At 46.0% G+C, this 19,376-nt stretch overlaps 1 protein-coding gene across 1 annotated transcript in view; it reads right to left on the bottom strand.

Moving 5' to 3' along the window:
* Positions 1–19,376, bottom strand: part of XPO7 (exportin 7) — a 39,402-nt gene that overhangs the window by 1,047 nt on the left and 18,979 nt on the right. The window contains exons 6-27 of the mRNA XM_075272709.1: positions 19,117–19,221; positions 17,612–17,777; positions 17,455–17,528; positions 17,240–17,359; positions 16,307–16,453; positions 15,543–15,715; positions 15,084–15,277; positions 13,401–13,506; positions 12,663–12,798; positions 10,211–10,284; positions 10,038–10,118; positions 9,723–9,786; positions 7,363–7,471; positions 7,175–7,281; positions 6,768–6,856; positions 6,267–6,374; positions 4,754–4,836; positions 4,447–4,661; positions 3,202–3,340; positions 2,959–3,119; positions 1,530–1,628; positions 1,320–1,447 (exon numbers count right to left, since the gene is read on the bottom strand). Of these exons, the coding sequence (XP_075128810.1) occupies positions 1,320–1,447; positions 1,530–1,628; positions 2,959–3,119; positions 3,202–3,340; positions 4,447–4,661; positions 4,754–4,836; positions 6,267–6,374; positions 6,768–6,856; positions 7,175–7,281; positions 7,363–7,471; positions 9,723–9,786; positions 10,038–10,118; positions 10,211–10,284; positions 12,663–12,798; positions 13,401–13,506; positions 15,084–15,277; positions 15,543–15,715; positions 16,307–16,453; positions 17,240–17,359; positions 17,455–17,528; positions 17,612–17,777; positions 19,117–19,221 (2,678 nt within the window). The remainder of the gene's footprint in view (positions 1–1,319; positions 1,448–1,529; positions 1,629–2,958; positions 3,120–3,201; positions 3,341–4,446; positions 4,662–4,753; positions 4,837–6,266; positions 6,375–6,767; positions 6,857–7,174; positions 7,282–7,362; positions 7,472–9,722; positions 9,787–10,037; positions 10,119–10,210; positions 10,285–12,662; positions 12,799–13,400; positions 13,507–15,083; positions 15,278–15,542; positions 15,716–16,306; positions 16,454–17,239; positions 17,360–17,454; positions 17,529–17,611; positions 17,778–19,116; positions 19,222–19,376) is intronic.

Below are 19,376 nucleotides of genomic sequence, written 5' to 3'. Positions count from 1 at the left end.
ACATGCTGCGAGTTTTAGAAACCACAGTGTGTCCGCGCTGCGATTTTTTTCCGCAAAGTGGGCATGGGATTCACATGAATCCCATCCACTTTGCAAGTAGTGTAAAACGCTGCGATTTTTCCCACAGCGTTTCCGGCCCGTGGGGCCCCGGCCTTAGGCTGTGTTCACACAGAGGAATTTGCCGCAGAATGGATTTCGCCCTGGAATCTACCTCCATTTGTTTTCAAAGGGAAGTAGAGATCTCAGCAGGATGCGGAAAAATTAAGCATCCTGCTTGATCTTGCTGCAGACTTGAGACTTGCTGCAGATTAGCCACATTCATCCGATCCTAACCAGCAGCAGGATGCCGCAACGGAAAATGACTGCGGCACAAAATGAAGAGGAATTACTCTTAATTTTCCCCTGTGTGAACATCCTTTTAAGGGTAAGTTCACACTGAGTTTTTTGGTCAGGATTTTGAGGCAGTATTCGCCTCAAAATCTTGATCAAAAAGATGGCTCCCATTGAAATCAATGGGAGCCGGTCAGTTCTTTTTTCTGGGAGCCGCTTGTTCTGGCTCCCGGAAAAAGAAGCGAGGTGCTCATTCTTCAGGCGGAGTCGCCTCACGAATATATCTGAAGACACTCCCTCCTCCTGACTAGGCCCATTCATTTGGGCCTAATCCGGAGCGGAGTGCGCGACTGGATGCTGCTGCAGTGCACCAGCATTCAGTCGCAGGTACCTGTATTTTGGACCGGAACCTGAGGCGGCCTCTGCCTCAGGTTCCGGTGCATAAAACCCTGTATGAACCTACCCCTTAAGGGTCAGTTCACAAGGAGCTTTTTTGCAAGCTGACAAAAATCTGCTTCAGGAATTAGGAAACGCTTTTTTGACACAGTTTTTGACATTTTTTTTTTTTTGCTCCAACAAACTGAATGGACCTGGAAAGTTCTCTAAAAAAAATAAAAAATAAATCTGTTTTTGAAGCACTGTTTGCAAAAACCGCGTTGTTTTTTTCCGCCTCCCATTGACTTCAATGGATTTTTCCAGGCAGAATCTGCCTGAAGATAGGTCATGTCACTTATTTTCCCCACTAGCGGAAAAAAAACTGCAAGTGACGCCCATTAAAATGAATGGGAGGCTTTTTTTTCAGGTGGATTCTGCATCAAAATCCGCCTGAAAAAAACTCTGTGTGAACTGACCCTAAAGTGCTGTTTCACAGTTTTTGTTTTTTTTTCACTATTTTGTAGAAAGTTTTTTGTCATCTACTTTATTCACCTATTGTACACCCCACCCCTTATAATAGTCAGGCACAAGATGATGACCACTTTCACACTAACCTGTCTCTGTTTTTCGTGAGTAGGTTTCCCTCAATTCCTTCCATTAAATTCTCAAAGCAAAGATGCATGGCTTGCTGCTTCTCGGGAGGCTGACTACTGACGATGCTTCTCCGGAGGTCCGAAAAATACTAGCAGACAAATAAAAAAAAGGGTTAAAGAAGTCAGGCTATGGATCTAAGAATCGTATATTGGATTAAACAGACTGCTTACCTTCTCATTGAGGAGTATCAGGCCTAACAATGGCCGGCTCATTGACCACTGATTTCGACAGTCTTCAAATATAATGATATTGAGAACCGTGGAAAGCATCTGGGGGTGTAGGAAAGGATATAAAGAAATAAAATATCGGTGGTAATACATACATATATACAGGTATACAGACCTGGGCTGATAGCTGATGTAGCAGGAGCGGACACAACCTCATAATAACCTACAACACCCATAGATGTACTGTCCTGCTGAAAAGGACCATTATATACAGTCCATTCATAATAATGTGACCACATCAACGTTAAATAACCAAAGGCAGAAGTCACGTGTCATCAGCCATCTGGGTGCACTCATCATTGTGGAAGGCACGATGGATCAACACAAGTATGCATCTATCCTTGCGGACCATGTTTATCCCTACATGCAAAATGTTTTTCCTCAGGATGATGGCATCTACCAGCAGGACAATGCGACGTGTCATAAAGCTCGCAGTGTATATGCGTGGTTCGAGGAGCACCAGGATGAGTTTACCGTACTCCCTTGGCCAGCAAATTCCCCGGACTTGAACCCAATCGAGAATCTGTGGGACCACTTTGATTGGGTTGTTCGCGCCATGGATGCTCAACAGCGTAACCTACCGCAGCTGGCCACGGTACTGGAGTCGGCATGGCTCAACATCCCAGTGATCATCATCACAACATCCCCTCTCTTCCTGCACGTCTCACAGCGGTCCGCTCTGCCAAAGGTGGTTATTCTGGATTCTGACAGGTGGTCATATTAATGTGACTGGACTGTGTACCTGAACATACTGCTTATTATCAGCTCCTTAGTTTCATCTTAGGGACTTGCATAATCCACGTCCAATCTCCAGGCCTATCAGTGACCTGGTTATGACAATAAACCAGACCTTGACCAAAGACAGGAGCGCAGGAGGCAATGAGGGCACTCATGATACCACTTATCATCTGCAAAAACTGAACCCTGCATTTTATCTTATCTGTCATATGACGGCAACGTGTGGTTACTGTATGTAAGGTTCTGTTCACATCTGCATTGTAACTGTAGATTCCATTGTGCATGCAATGATATTTAACTAGTAGAACCCAGCAGACCCCATGAATAGTCAACTGTATCCATCAGGTGCTGCAGGGATCTGTCAAGTCAAGGATCTGGTGCTGGGTCACCGCTCCGAGTGCGAAGCCCCCTAAAATCTCTGAAACAGAACAGTGCTGTGCCCCAGCTGTAATCAATTTTTCTAGGCACAGTTTTCTATGTAGAAAGTATGTGAACCCATGCACTGAAAACTGTACCCCTGAGAGCTGAAGAGGTGTTTGAACCTTTACTGTTTGTCAGACAGTGGGAGGAACCCCGATTAAAATGGTGGTTAGGGTCTTGCCCATTAGGATACACTATAAAACAGAGCGGTCACCTGTTGGATCATCTCCGGGTGCTGCTGCATGATGTGTAAGAAGCGTTCACTTTCCTGCGGCGGCGGAGCGCCCCTTTTCTTACCACTGCGAGATAGCTGTTTAAAGAGGTATGTGACTATGTGGTCCAGGCAGGAGCAGCACCCTGTGCACACCATGGTGTCTGTGGACAGAAAACACACCAGGATTAGAAAATCACAGAGCATGAAGTAACTATAAGGAAACGTAAGCAAGTCCCCGCTTACCCAGAGCCGTGAGCCCCTCGGAGATAGAGGAGAGGATGTACATGATGACATGGGGCTCCAGGCTGGCGATGAAAGACATATGATCCTGAGTCAGAACTTCCAGGAGCGAATAATAGGACTGGCTGAGTTTAGGATAATCCTACAAAACAAGAGGTCAAAACTTTTGAAACAGAACATCTTATGTTCAGACTCTGCATTCTGATGTTCCTCTGTTAGTCCTCCTGGATGACTACATTGCCAAATGGATGTTATAATTCCCCTTGTTAATGCGGCATACTCAGAAACACTCACATTGGATTATCAGGTCCCATATATTCTGCATTGAAGTGGTTTTCCCATGAAACATAAGTTAGTGGATAACGTGCAGATCAACGGGGGTCCGACCGCCCAGACCTTCACTGATCAGTAGAACTGAAATTTTCATCCTCAATTCTGAGTAGAGAAGTATACAGCTAGTGTACACACCGCTCCATTCAGCTCAATGGGAGAGCCAGAGATAGCCGGACTGCTGCCGGACCACCACTCCATTCAGAACGGGCATATAAAAGTCCCTTGTTCTGCTCATCACTTGGGTCTGGGTGGTCGGACCCCACTGATCTGCAAGTTTTGTAGGAAAAACCCATTTAAAGGGATCGTATCATTGGATATCCTTTTTTCTGACTAACATGTAGGAATAGCCTTAAGAACGGCTATTCTTCTCCTACCTTTAGATGTCTTTTCTGCGCCGCCGTTTGGTAGAAATCTCGGTTTTCTTCTGTGTGCAAATCAGTTCTGTCTCATTTCGCAGCACTGGGGGCGGTCCTCAGCGATCAAACAGCATTGGGGACGTCCCCAATGCTGCGAGAGAAATCTCCAGCGCCGCCTCTATCTTCTTCAGGAATGGGCTCTTCACGCGTCTACTTCCATCCTGGGTTTCAATCTTGTCGGCCTTGGGCAGAGCACAGTGCGTATGCCAGCGGCCACAAGAAAATGACCGCTTACTCAGTAAGCTATGTAAGTGGCCACAAGAAAATGGCCGCTTACACAGCTTGCTGAGTTAGCGGCCATTTTCTTGTGGCCGCTGGCATGTGCAGTCGGCTCTGCCCGAGGCCTAGAGGATTGAAACCCAGAGGTAAAGGTCCAGAGGATTTTCCAGCTCCCAATGACAAAGTTTTAGCCCCCAATGGGTGAACAGAGACCTATGGATACATTGGACATGTACGGTGGGAATGTAGCCTAATGCAAGAACTGGCAGTAGTCACTCACCAGCAGATCACTATGTGGCACGGACAGCAGTAGTTTCACAAAGGTCTGAAGGGCATTATCCAGAGCTTCATCACCGTACAGGCGGAAGACCCCGAAATTGACATAGCTACCGCTGAGAGCAGCTTTTAGCACCGAGAAACATATGGAGATTCCTTTCAACTTCAGAACGTAGAGCTGCTCCTTAGGAAGCTCGCCCAGAGTCAGGATCCTGTTACCTGATGGTGAACACAATGATATGAGACCATTAACACCTGCATACATAAAGAATATATACAGAAGGTTACCAAAAAGAGAGCGGGTTCCTTACCATAAGTTGTGATCATTTTGCTGGTCTCTCGGAACAGAAGGATGCCATTTGGAGATGAGACGTCAAATTGTAACCTCTGTGACCTGCAGGGGAAGACAAGTCATAGGTAGCAATAATGGATATGACGATTGACCTTGGAAAGAAACATTCAACATCTTCTCCATTAGGAAGTCCCTCTGGTGACGCCTCCAATGGCTCTTTAACCCCGTAACAGCCATCATGCAGTGTTTTTAGCGCACCCCCTTATGTCTCTCTAACAAACCCCTAGTAATAGTTACATTATCTTTGAAATTTACCTGTAATGTAATAGAGAGTAAAAAGCTGCTGTTAAGGTGTTATAGCCCCCCTGACCTTGTGCAAGTGTACATGTTACACCAATGGTATTTCTACCCGATAGTTATGGAGGCATCTTAGCGGTTTGGCAGAAGGCAGGGACTTCCTCTACGATGCCAAAATTGCAGACCATGCTTTACTAAGGCAGCCAGGTACCTAACAAAGTCCCCCAGGTCTGCTATAGTCATCTGCCATATAGTGCAAAGCATTGCAGAAGAAAATCAAGTCTTTTAGGAGGTACAAAATATCTAAAAAGGTGCAATAAAGTCTTATAAAGAATAAAAGTCCCCCTGCAATACCAATGCTTTAGTTCTCAGCACCATAGGTAGCAGCAGCTTTGTCCCCTCTACCTATTCAGCACACCCCCTGGGCTAAGCTAAGTGTACGAGGGAACTTGGCAAGATATCGGGTTTCTAAGGGCTAGTTCACACGGGGGCAGGTGGGGCGGATTTTGGCATCGGGAGTGACGCAGGGAGCTGCGGGACAAAACCTCTCGGGACAAAAACTCTCGGGACAAAAACTCTCGGGACAAAACCTGCCTGCCACGACCGTCGCGGCATCCGTCGCGGCAACCGTCGCGGCCTTCAGAGTCGGCTCAAATGAATGAGCTGACACCAGAGGTTGCTGCCGTCAGGTGGAAGCCGGGGCTTAGCAGGAAGCGGCTTCCTCCTGAAGAAAGGGCAGCTCGCTTCTTTTTTCCGCTATCGGAACTCTAGTGGCCTCTATAGACCACCACTGTATGGAGGCGGATTTTGAGGCGAAACGCTGTCAAAATCCGCCTCCTTGCCCCCGTGTGAACTAGCACTAAAGTTTCTAAATGATCAGGAGCGTTATCTTGCATACTGTTTCTCAGTGGGCATTGCTTTAAAGACTAAATCTACATGTACACGACTGAGTGTGCAGGTCAAGGGGGGACCAATTTTAAGGCAGAATACACTTGAGTGACATCAGAGAGTCATCCACCCCCCCAATGATCCGTTCCTATGCCATGTAGCAGGGTAGGACCTGCTGTATAATCATCGGACCCCCAATCGGCCTGCGCACTTGGTTGTGTACATGAGGCCGAACTTCTATGAGAATAAGGCAAAATGGATATGTAGTACCTAGCATCAAATAAAAAATACAAGTGAATACATTTAATTGTAAAGAATGTAAAAAAGTAAAAGTAGAAAACACAAACCTGTTGTGTACCAGTTCTGCCATGAGCTTGAGGATGGGTGTGGTGCAGGCTGGATCGTGGAACCAGAGCTCTAGCGCTCTCTGCAGGATGGGCATATATGCTGGGTATCTGAGGAGGGCTAAGGAATAACACAGTCATCTCTTACCACAATAACACTGGTTTGGCCCAAATTCTCCCGGACTGGACCCCTATTGGATTGCGGTAGATTCTGGTTTTAGTTTACATCATCCGTTTCTATACGGGGGCCCTATTCTAGCATGTGATGGTGAAGTAAATCATGTGTCCACTAGGCGGATGCAGTCTAGCGCCCCCCACCAGGGTCTCAGTGATTGACAGGGCTATGTCATGCACTAAAACACTCCATTAGACTCATAGGACCCTGCCCCTAAGTCTCTGACAATGAGCTCTACTCTGCGAATCCCGAGGCAATAGGGTCCAATGATAATAGAGTATTGTATAGGGAATATACTGTATATATGTACGTCCTAACATTCAGGATACATCCAGTCAAACAGCATCATGAAGCTGCTTTTAGCATTGAATGCAAAGGCGATCCCTCTCAGGTCTCTCACCAGTCCAACCAGACTCCTCTAAAAACCAAAAAAGAGAAAATCAGTGGTTAGAGGTCATGTCCACCCATGAACACCGAATATACCACTAGAGGACATTTACTGCAGACTGTATATACTTTCAACTCAGCAATGTCATAGTATGAAGGAAGCTCCCTCTAGTGGTGGCTCCAGGCAGCCAGCATGTTATCTATGAAGCCTATATAATGGATTCAGATAGGTGTAAGGCTGTATCGCCGTACGTGGCAGAAAATCCTGGCGTGTATATACCAAACATATCCATGAGCTCCTGTCAGAAGTCTGAAGTGCCCAAACATATCAATCCCATGTCTGTATTACCTTGGCTTCTTGTTCATTGAAGCTGTTGCTGTTGAACATTTGGGCCATTGACTCGAAGGCAGCGGTGAGAGGCATCATGAACTGAGAGAACTGCTCCTCATCCTCCCCTATAGACGAAGCAAAACATGGCAAATGCTGGGTCTGATCACAACTAGGTTTTACCTTTCGGTTTCTTTACAAGGCAGTACCTAAATCCACCATGAGGAGGCGGCCCAGCGCAGTGTAGAAGGTTGTCCGGCAGCGCATGTCTGACAAGTTGGACTGGCTATTGATCCCCAAGAAGGAAAAGTGCTCGCTCTGTAACATAATGCAGACATCTTGGTGTTATATAATGTGCTGATGTACACCGCAGCCCTGCAATCGTCTGAGGACAAGGATGGCATCTACGGAAATATCCAGATTTGGGAAGCCCATAGTATTACTCGTCCTGCCTCTATGACTAGATACCTACAGTGTTGGCCAAAAGTATTGGCACCCCTGCAATTCTGTCAGATAATACTCAGTTTCTTCCAGAAAATGATTGCAATCACAAATTCTTTGATTTTATTATCTTCATTGAATTTGTCTTCAATGGAAAACCACAAAAAGAACTGTCAAAAAGCCAAATTGGATATAATTCCACACCAAACATAAAAAAGGGGGTGGACAAAAGTATTGGCACTGTTTGAAAAATCATGTGATGCTTCGCTAATTTGTGTGATTAACAGCACCTGTTACTTGCCTGAAGTACCTAACAGGTGGTGGCAATAACAATCACACTTGCAGCTAGCTGAAATGGATTAAAGTTGACTCAACCTCTGTCCTGTGTCCTTGTGTGTACCACATTGAGCATGGAGAAAAGAAAGAAGACCAAAGAACTGTCTGAGGACTTGAGAAACAAAATTGTGAGGAAGCATGAGCAATCTCAAGGCTACAAGTCATCTCCAAAGGCCTGAATGTTCCTGTGTCTACCGTGCGTAGTGTCATGAAGAAGTGTAAAGCCCATGGCACTGTGGCTAACCTCCCTAGATGTGGACAGAAAAGAAAATTGGCGAGAGATTTCAACGCAAGATTGTGTGGATGGTGGATAAAGAACCTCGACTAACATCCAAACAAGTTCAAGCTGCCCTGCAGTCCGAGGGTACAACAGTGTCAACCCGTACTGTCCGTCAGCATCTGAATGAGAAGGGACTGTACGGTAGGAGACCCAGGAAGACCCCACTTCTTACCCAGAGACATAAAGCCAGGCTGGAGTTTGCCAAAACTTACCTGAGAAAGCCAAAAACGTTCTGGAAGAATGTTCTCTGGTCAGATGAGACAAAAGTAGGAAAAGGCATCAACATAGAGTTTACAGGAAAAAAAAGAGGCCTTCAAAGAAAAGAACACGGTCCCTACAGTCAGACATGGCGGAGGGTCCCTGATGTTTTGGGGTTGCTTTGCTGCCTCTGCCACTGGACTGCTTGACCGTGTGCATGGCATTATGAAGTCTGAAGACGACCAACACATTGTGCAGTATAATGTAGGGCCCAGTGTGAGAAAGCCGGGTCTCCCTCAGAGGTCAGGGGTCTTCCAGCAGGACAATGACCCAAAACACACTTCAGGTCAGCACTAGAAAATGGTTTGAGAGAAAGCCCTGGAGACTTGTAAAATGGCAGCAATGAGTCCAGCCCTGAATCCCATAGAACACCTGTGGGGGAGGGGGAGAGATCTCTTGATGGAAGTTTGGAGAAGGCCCCCTTCACATCTCAGGGGGGACCTGGAGCAGTTTGCCAAAGAAGAAGGGTCTAAGATTCCAGCAGAGCCTTGTAAGAAACTCATTGATGGTTACCGGAAGCGGTTGTGCACAGTTATTGTGTCTAAAGGTTGTGCGACCAAGTATTAGGCTGAGGGCGCCAATACTTCTGTCCGGCCCATTGTTGGAGTTTTGTGTAAAATGATCAATGATTTGACTTTTTTTTTCTCATGCTCTTTTGTGTTTTTTCATTGCAAGTAAAATAAATGAAGATATTACCAAAGAGTTTGTGATTGCAATCATTATCTGGAAGAAAACGAGTATTATCTGACAGAATTGCAGGGGGGCCAATACTTTTGGCCAACACTGTACACAGCAAGAAGAGGGTCATTTATAACTTCTGGAGTCTCTTTATTAAACCCCTAGACACCAGGGATGATATGACATAAACCCCTAGACACCAGGGATGTCATTTAATTACTTGATAGACACTGTTATTTATCAGTCTATGGGACACCAGGAATGTCATTTGTTACATTATTAGACTCAGGGATGCTATGTGTAAGCCTCTAGACCAGGGCTCAGCAACCTACTGTCAAACTACAACTCCCAACATGCCCCATTCACTTCCATGGGAGTTTCAAGAACAGCAGAACCAGTATGCATGCTGGGAGTTGTAGTTTGACCACAGCTGGAGTGCTAAAGGTTCCCTACCGATGCGCTAGACACTGTAAAGGTTAATTATTAACCCATTGACCACCAGGCATGAGGTTATTACCCACCAAGACATAAAGTAGCTATTCAGCCATGAGCCGGTCTGCTGTATAATGTACTTACCGTATGGTTGTTTAACATGAACTGAACAGCGCTGAGCTTCACCAGCTTCCTTACACTGCTGTATGTGCAAGGGGTTAAGGAGGAATAAACATGATGTCACACGGCCCTTAAAGCCGAAGCCGTACTCGGCGACTATCCGCAGGGGTTTCAGCTGCTGGACTCTTGGCAGGTCTATGAAGAGACTCTCACTTTATACAGCTGATCGGCAGGGATACCAGGTGACCTAAAGATTAGTCTGCGATATCTTAGTCCCGGGAAACCCCTTTGTATATAACAAGTCTAGTCTATACTTATCCAGCACAGTGTAAAGGATATCCTATAGACAGGTCATTCAGCAGCTGTAAGGTCTTTGATGTGATGGGCTCACAGCGACCCCAGTACTTCAGATTGGTGATACTGTGGGAAACACAAGGCAACAGGTTACTATTCTCTTCTTATGCACTATAACAGAAAGTCATTCTAAAATAGGATAGTCCCATAAACCTCACATTTTGCCAATGAAAATGCTCAGCACCATAGTTTCATCATTCAGACCCAAAACGTCTGAAAGACGACGATAAAGCTGGAAAAGAGAAAAGAATACTGGATTAAAAAGCAGGCAGTGGAAAAGAAACTGTAACCTACCAGTCTATATACAACCATTAGGATCCATGGCACATGCTAGGGCAGGGGTCAGCAACCTTCAGCTACTGTAAAACTACAACTCCCAGCATGCTCCATTCACTTCTATGGGAGTTCCAAGAACAGCAGAGCCAGTATGCATGCTGGGATTTGTAGTTTTACACCAACTGGAGTGCAAAAGTGGCCGAGCCCTGTGCTAGAGTACAGCCATGTTCCTCATTTTACTGATGTGTACTGCGCGTGACAATCAGGGACGGTACACAATGCTTATTTATATTATGTATTTTTTATCATTTATTTTTGTTAGTGAAAAACAGGTTAGAATGTTTTTATTGCTACACCTGTCAATGTCGTAGATGCCATCTATTTTTTTTTTTCCATAGATTTGCACTGTTGTGATACATCGACATCAGGAAAAAAAATTTCAGGCGTAATTTATTTATCAATTATCATTTATCCGAGGTTTTAAAAAACCTGACGTATGAATGAATGCAGTGAAATGAAATGAATGGTTCCATAGGCTGTCCTTGCAAGAGGCGGACACCATATATATGTGAAATGGAGACGTATAAATAAGTCCTCGTGACAGCAGGAAAATCCATAATGGCTGATATAGTCAGTAATAATTTAACTCATTAAAGGGATCCTATCATTGGATACCCTTTTTTTCTGACTAACACGTAGGAATAACCATAAGAAAGGCTATCCTTATCCTACCTTTAGATGTCTTCTCCGCGCCGCTGTTCAGTAGAAATCCCGGTTTTCTTTGGTATGCAAATGAGTTCTCTCACAGCACTGGGGGCGTCTTCAATGCTGCGAGAGAACTCTTCAGCGATGCTTCCATCTTCTTCTGGAACGGCCTCTCCCTGAGTCTTCTTCCGTCCTGGGTTTCAATCTTCTAGGCATGCGCAGTCGGCCTTGGGCAGAGCTGACCGCGTATGCCCACGGCCACAAGAAAAATGGCCGTTTACACAGTAAGCTGGTGTAAGCAGCCATTTTCTTGTGGCCTGTGGGCATGCGCAGTTGGCTCTGCTATAGGCCTTGGGCAGAGCCAACTGTGCATGTCTGCGGCCACAAGAAAAATGGCCGCTTACATAGTAAACTGTGTAAACGGCCACTTTCTTGTGGCCCATGGGCACGCGCAGTCGGCTCTGCCCGAGGCCGATAGAGCCGACTGCGCATACCTAGAAGATTGAAACCCAGGACGGAAGAAGATACAGGGAGAGGGCGTTCCAGAAGAAGATGGAGGCAGCGCTGGAGATTTCTCTTGCAGCATTGGGGATGCCAGTGCTGTTTGAGCGCTGAGGACCGCCCCCAGTGCTGCGAGATAACTCATTTGCATACCGAAGAACACCAGGATTTCTACCGAACGTCGGCACAGAGAAAATATCGAAAGGTAGTAGAAGAATAGCCTTTCTTAAGGTTATTCCTACGTGATAAGTCAGAAAAAAAGGGTATCCGATGATAGGATCCCTTTAAAGAGGACCTTTCACCATATCCGGGCACAGGCAGTGTTATATACTGCCAGAAAGCTGACAGTGCGCTGAATTCAGCGCACTGTCGGCTTTCCCGATCTGTGCCCGGTGTGAAGAGCTTACGGCCCGGTACCGTAGCTCTTCTATGGTCAGAAGGGCGTTTCTGACCATTAGCCAGAGACGCCCTTCTGCCTCGCGGCGCCAATCGCGCTGTACTGTGGAGCCGGGAGGAACGCCCCCTCCCTCTGCTCACACAGCTTGTCCGTAGACTAGCATTATCAGGAGCGGGAGGGGGCGTTCCTCCCCGCTCCACAGTACAGCGCGATTGGCGCCGCGAGGCAGAAGGACGTCTCTGGCTAATGGTCAGAAACGCCCTTCTGACTGTAAAGCGCTACGGTACCGGGACCGATAGCGCTTTACACCGGGCACGGATCGGGAAAGCCGACAGTGCGCTGAATTCAGCGCACTGTCAGCTTTCTGGCAATATATAACACTGCCTGTGCCCAGATATGGTGAAAGGTCCTCTTTAAGCACATGTAAAGGGTTGGATATGATAAGAATAAACTCAGCTTCTGTATTTCTGTCCACAGATCACGTGTGGTACTGCTGCTCTCGCCCACTCACATCACTATTGCTGAGCTGTAATACCACACACAACCCAAAAATGAGTATGGCGTGGCTTGTGGAAGACAGCAGCCATTTCCAGTCCAGGAGTTTGTCTATATGAACCAGGGGATATTCGCTGTCCATCACTGTCACTGATCCGTACGTTAGGGGATGAACCATAGAGTGGTACTGAGCATGCTCAGGTATTTCTTCTTTCATCCCACAGTTTACCACTTACCTTAGATGACTTTTGCACTTGATCCCCAATGTATATTTTTCTAAACTGCTCAAAGAAGCTCAACATGGACAGCTCCAGCTTCTCATTGCCAGCCTGGGCCAGACGTGAGTCTGTGAGGTTCATCAGTTGCAGCACACTATGGAGGAGAATAGATTAGTTTACATTAAACGGGTTGGCCAGGAAGATTGTTTTTTTTATGGCCCATCCTTAGGATCCCTTTTAGTAACTCAGTGATCTGTAGCAGTTCTTAAAATATCAAAATCCTGTTAGGTTGGAATCGCATTTACACCGCAAACAAAACTGCTGCAAAATCTGAGTCTTACATACAGATGATGAATTCCATTTGACAGGCGATTGCTGCGGATTTTGCAGTAGGATTGCATCACTTTGCAATGGGTGAAATCCACAACAAATCTACAGCAGGATCCCCAAGAAAGACATGGAAATTCTGCAGCGAATTTGTCCATAGCGTAAAATTAGGGTAAGTGCAAATCCACCGCAATGAAATATAAGACGCAACTACAGGGTGCAGGTTTACTGTTAAGTTCATCTAATCCATTCTACCTTGGACAGCCAAAATTCAAGCAGCTTCAATACAGTTCTGGCTGATGAAATCTCTTGTTACAAGCTTTCATGGCTGCTACTGTGGAAATGAATGGGCAAGCTGGTCTAGTCAGGTCCGAGTATCCCTAGCTCAGAGCACTGACGCACTACAAATACCATTCACTCCATACATACCGACACACTAACTCTCCATCCATGGCATCCTGTTCATCAGTACTGGCAAAAGACACCCTGCCTCCGATCACCGCACCGATAATGTAAACTAACCAAGTGAGCCGACCTGCAAGAAAAATAGGGATCAGTTTAGACTGAAAAAAGAAAAAGTGATTCCAGAAGAACCAAAAACACACCTGAGAAGCGAGAGATAGAGAGACAACACAAAAGGTGGCAACAGTGGCCATTGCCATAGGATAGGGCATAACCTGCAAATCAGTGGGGGTCCCATTAATCAGGAGGCATTTTTGTCCCCCCTTCTGATAGAAGCCGTGGCGGACAGCACGTGCACCGCTCCATTCATTCCAATGGGAGCACCGCAGATTGCTAAAGTACAGGGCCGACATTCTCACTGAAATGAACAGAGTGGTGCAAGGACTATAAGACCACCAATCCATTCACACCAGGTACGATAGTCCTTCGTTCTCTTGATCAGTTAGGACCCCCTATTAATCTGCAAGGTTTCTTCTGCGGACTTTCTGCTTCCATTATACCTATAAGAAAACCGCCAACGTTTCTGACATGTTGTGATTTCCAAAAATGCAACGATTTTGGAAATTGCAGCATTTCTGCTGCACGTATTTTTCTGCAATATGTGAATTGGATTCGCTAGAGATTTTACCATGTCCAAACTGTGGCGTCACAGCCTCAAGGTGTTCTCTTAGCAAAATGAATGGATGACTTCTTAGGATGAGTCACTAATATTAAAGGGATCCTATCATTGGATACCCTTTTTTTCTGACTAACACATAGGAATAGCCTTAAGACTATTCTTCTCCTAACTTTAGATGTCTTCTCCGCGCCACCGTTTGGTAGAAACCCAGGTTTTCTTCGGTATGTAAACGAGTTCTCTCACAGCACTAGGGGCGAGCCTCAGCTCTCAAACAGCATTGGGGACGTCCCCAATGCTGCGAGAGAACTCTCCAGCACCGCCTCCATCTTCTTCTGGTCCCTGTGACTTCTTCAACAAAGGGGCCGCTTACACAGTAAGCTGGTGTAAACGGCCAAACCCAGGACAGAAGACGACACAGGGTGTTCCAGAAGAAGATGGAGATTTTTCTCGCAGCACTGGGGACACCCCCAGTGCTGCGAGAGAACTCATTTGCATACCGAAGAAAATCCGGATTTCTACTGAACGGCGGTGCAGAGAAGACATCTAAAGGTAGGAGAAGAATAGAGATGACGGCTTGCAACTTCATCGCATTTGGATTATTCACCTCCTGGGTCTGGAGGTTTGGTTTGGCACCTCTGAAACATCAACATTGAAGGGGTAAGCTACAGCCCATTTTCTTTTTTTCTTACTTTTTCTTAGGAGAAGAATAGCCTTTCTTAAGGCTATTCCGACGTGTTAGTCAGAAAATGATCCAATGATAAGATCCCTTTAAATCGATGGCAGTGATCAGGTGACCTCAGCTTCACAGCATACAGAGCCAGAAAAGACCGCTCCATCTTACTGTGTAGTGGCCAGGTTGGCTTACTGCAGCTCAGCTCCCATTCACTTGAATAAGACAGGTCATCAACATCTTCTGCTCAGAAAACCCCTAATAAAATGCATCAAGTGACCTGATCTCTCAAAGTAGAAGCCATTCTTACAGAGCGAGAGACTTCCAGTAGGGTGAAATGTCACGACTAGGAGCGGCTTACCTTCCTGCACAGTCAGCTCCATGCTGGGGGCAGATCCACTCTGCAGGAGTTCCTGATACGTCTGGGCTGACTGGTCAAACAGCTGCACCAACAGAGCACATGTCTTATCGTACTCGCATCTCCCAATGGTGGAAAGCTGATCCAACTGCTGCTGTACCAGCCCCGCATCATCAAGCGGGTCTTCTAGGCCATCCCTGCAGAAAGCAAGCAGCTAGATTCTAGTGTTGTGGCTTATATATGTTACAGTAAAAATCATATTCACAGTGCGGCAGCTGCATGGAGCCGAAACCCCACCTGCATGGACACCCAATTATACAGTACAACCATGCCCTCACAGGCAGCCATGTATGCATCTGCCACACCATGACATGAACCAGTATGTGGAGCAAATATGGAGATCCAGATCAGAAATACATGCAATTCTGTGATGTATCCCATTCAATATCATTTCTCTTGTACCTGAGGATAATGTGTACAGACTCCAGACGTGATGTGACGTAGGCTTTGGTCACCTCTGGCGTGTAGGTTTCCAAGAGATGAGGCTCTGTTGCTTTGACGTAGGGAACGGATGCAGCAAGACGCTGCCATAAGCTCAAGAGATAATGGACTGAATTGGGGGCAAATTCCCAGTGCTGGAAGAAAAAAAACACCAGTGCAGAGGATCATAAATGACTTTTTTTGTGCAACCATGACAAACAAATGCAATATGGACTTTTTGCAGAATTTTGATCCATTTTGCAAACAGTAAAATCTGCATTATGATTATACCAGATTACACCATATGCCATTACTTTGCAGCCTGCGACATAGAGCAACATAAGGGGGATACTAAATTCATGATTTATCTTTACCAGAGGTCATGAATTTAAGATCAGCCATTTGAAGTGGCAGCGGCATTCCCTGAGCATCGAGCGATGTCACGTTCATTGCTCACAGACCCTGATCACAACTCGGTCCCATTAAAGTGAACAGGCTGAGCAAACCCGCTGCACAAATGTATTGCACAGTGCTTGCTAAGAACTAAAGAGCGCTCACCCGAACACAGCAGCCTCTTCAAACAGCTGAATTGGTGGGGGTACTATCCTGAGCATAGGTCATCGATTAATAAGTCTTGGAAAAACCCCTTTAATATGGCCACAAACAAAGGGGGTAGAATTTACCAAGCCCTACACTCCCGAATTCTGCTAATGGAGACTTTTCATTACATTTTTACTAAGATGTACCTGTAGACTAGTGACTGTGAAGTTTGCGATGAGTCTGATGACTTCAGGGTAGTTCTCCACCTTCACCAGCTCCCCTAGCTGGTAATTGCTCTTCAGGCGGGCCAGCAAGCGGCAAAATTCATGGTAGTTATTGGGGTCAGACAGGCTCTGGAAGGAAAATCACAGTGAATGATGTTGTATGTACACACATGACAAATACAGAAAGCATAGCGGTGGGGTATCTGGGAAAAAAGACTGTCCACCAGGAAAACCAGGCCTTAGTGTAAACAACGCTTAAGAAGTGCCAAAATCATAAGTGTTTTTCCTTTGGATGGCTGCGTCACCTTCTCACCTTATAGCAACAATTGAACACATCTTCCCCATTGTGCTGCTGTCTATTCCCCTCCTCAGGGTGTGTCTGCTCCCACGCAGACTCTGGTGCTCTGCCCAATCATAAAGAGAACTATGCAGCTGAACAGTTACAGCTGCACAGTTCTCTGTATCCACTTCCTACATTTACCTCTATGATCAGCGCACAAGGAGATCAGGGACCTGAACCATCAGTAGTTACAGCCAGGACAATGCTGAAATGCGGAGAGGTGAGTAACAGCAGGACCCCAAGTACACTGCCATGGACTTCAAGGGATTAGGACAGTAACCTTTTATCTATATCGGGACTAAAGATAGTAATCCATATATGATGATCACCAACTATATAATGTGTGTGGATGCTTGGCAAAGATGGACATGTACGTGCATGAGAGATATTGGGAAGATGGCTCAAAGTTATCTTCTGTATGGCCAAACACCTAAACCATAGACCACCAAGGATAATAACATGTACAGCTCAGCCCTAGACCTCTGAACATTAAACCCTTAACTTACCAGCTTGTTCCCTATTAAATAAGTTCCATAATTTACTTGCTTCTTTACCCAATCCCTTGACATACTTACTTGCGGATTTTCTAAAATCCTCTTCACTCCGTCCACCAGGTGGGAGAGGAACTTGGCTCTTTCTGCATTATTAAATAAAGAGCGACGGACAGAGGCAATTTGTACCAGACACGAGAGGACCTGCGGAGGTGACAATGTCCCACAAGTCAGAGCTGCGATCAATACGGTATATATAACAGAATCAGCCTCGCCTCATCTACCAGCCATGGACTCACCAGTGGGGAGAAGTTTGGGGGGATGGAATGATACAGGTCAAAGAAGAGTTGTAGTGTGGAAGAGTCCAGAAAAGCTGCGGAGACAATGGACGTCATATGAGAATGTGCTGCTTTTTAGTATGATCTCCCACCGTTCCTGCCTCATCTTATCTCTCACCTGAACGCCAGCTTGTGGGGATCTGTACTGTGCAGAGGTCATCGGACGACTCGTCTGTGGAGGTGCCAATGAAGTCAAAATTTAGGCAGCTGTGGGTGAGTTTGAGAAGCTGCATGAGAAGGTCTTGTTGAGACCCGTCAGAGAGAAGCAATGACTTTCCAGATGCCTTAAAACAGAAAGGAAAAAATGTAGAAGTGAGTCAATTTTAGGTTAAGAAAAATCACCATTAAATGTTAGAACTAGAGGCAATAAAAGTTCTCTTAGGCCTCATGCACATGGCTGTGTGTATTGTCAGCGTGCTAGCTGTGTTTTTCACAGGCAGCACACTGACCCATTCATTTCTATGGCCCCATACACACTGCCATGTATTATCACAGTCCCATGTGTGGGGCCGTGAGCAAAACTCCGGACAGTTCCTATTCCTGTCCATTTTGCGGCCCGGGCTCACGGAAAACAGTGAATGGGGGCCATTTAGACACAGACAGTACACAGATGTCATCCATGTGCTGTTTAGCCATGGTCAGACTACATGCAGACAGTTAGGTGCATGTTACCTAAAGGGATTGTCCAGGATCAGCATAATGGGAGCCTTTCCTTATGATAGGCTATCAGTATCAGATTAGTGGGGAGCCCAAATGTTGTCACCCCTACCAAAAAACTGAAGGGAGCATGATGTATTCATAGTGCAGTCCTCAGTGTTTACCACGATCCATCTACCTGCACGCCACTTGCTCTGTAGTGGTGGTGCCAGGTACTGCAGCTTAGTTCCATTTGCTTGATCTATACATATCGCATGCAGGTAAACACTGAAAAGGCGGCCACACCTTGCACAAGCAAAGAGTCCCCTTCAAATATCTAAGTGCCAGGAAAATGGAGAGTCAGACCCCCCACCAAACTGATACTGATGATCTATCCTAATGATAGGTCTTCACTGTCCTAATCCTGGACAAACCTTTTAAGAATAAAAGCGTTGCCTCACAAAGAGTTCTGCCCACATGCCACAGTCTCACTTGTAAGGGCCTAGCTACAGGGGGTGCAGAATAGAGATGAGCAAACACTATTCAAAATAGCTGTTTCAAATAGCACGCTCCCATAGAAATGAATGGAAACGGCTGGCATGCAGACTTTGCCGGCGGCCGGCCGCTTAACCCCCCGCGTGCCGGCTACATCCATTCATTTCTATGGGAGAGTGCTATTCGAAACGGCTGTTTTGAATAGTGTTCGCTCATCTCTAGTGCGGAAGTATAAACCACATCCGGGCCTTGGTACGAAAAAGCCCCTCAGCCCAGACATGAGTACTATAGATGGCCAAGGAACTTGACGTTACCCTCTGCCCACTTGGCATCCCCCTTTATTAGCCACTCTCTGCAATGACCCAATCTGAATGGCTGGCATGTACGACTACATTTCCCTTGCAGGAGTGTATGCATGGGACTATGATAATAACATTTGTAATCAATACCCAGTGTTGAAAATATCCCATTTCTTGGCTTCTCCGTCCATACCTGTTTTAGGAGGTTACACGACAGTGTGAAGATATCGAACAAGGAGGAGTCTCGGAAGGAGGAAGCGATTTTGCGGTGCTTGGTCAGAGGGTGTGTGGCATCTGCCTGCAAAAGACAACCATCCCAATATAGTCATTCACCTACCTTCTCATTATCCCGGTCATCATAAATGACTGCCATCTTCATGTATGTGTCTGTATAGTATGAGTGTGTATATATGGACACGTGTCTTATTTTATGTGTATTTTTACACTTGGGCT

Source organism: Leptodactylus fuscus, chromosome 5 (assembly GCF_031893055.1).
Source record: "Leptodactylus fuscus isolate aLepFus1 chromosome 5, aLepFus1.hap2, whole genome shotgun sequence".
NCBI lineage: Eukaryota > Metazoa > Chordata > Amphibia > Anura > Leptodactylidae > Leptodactylus > Leptodactylus fuscus.
This window is presented reverse-complemented; position numbering and strand designations above follow the sequence as displayed.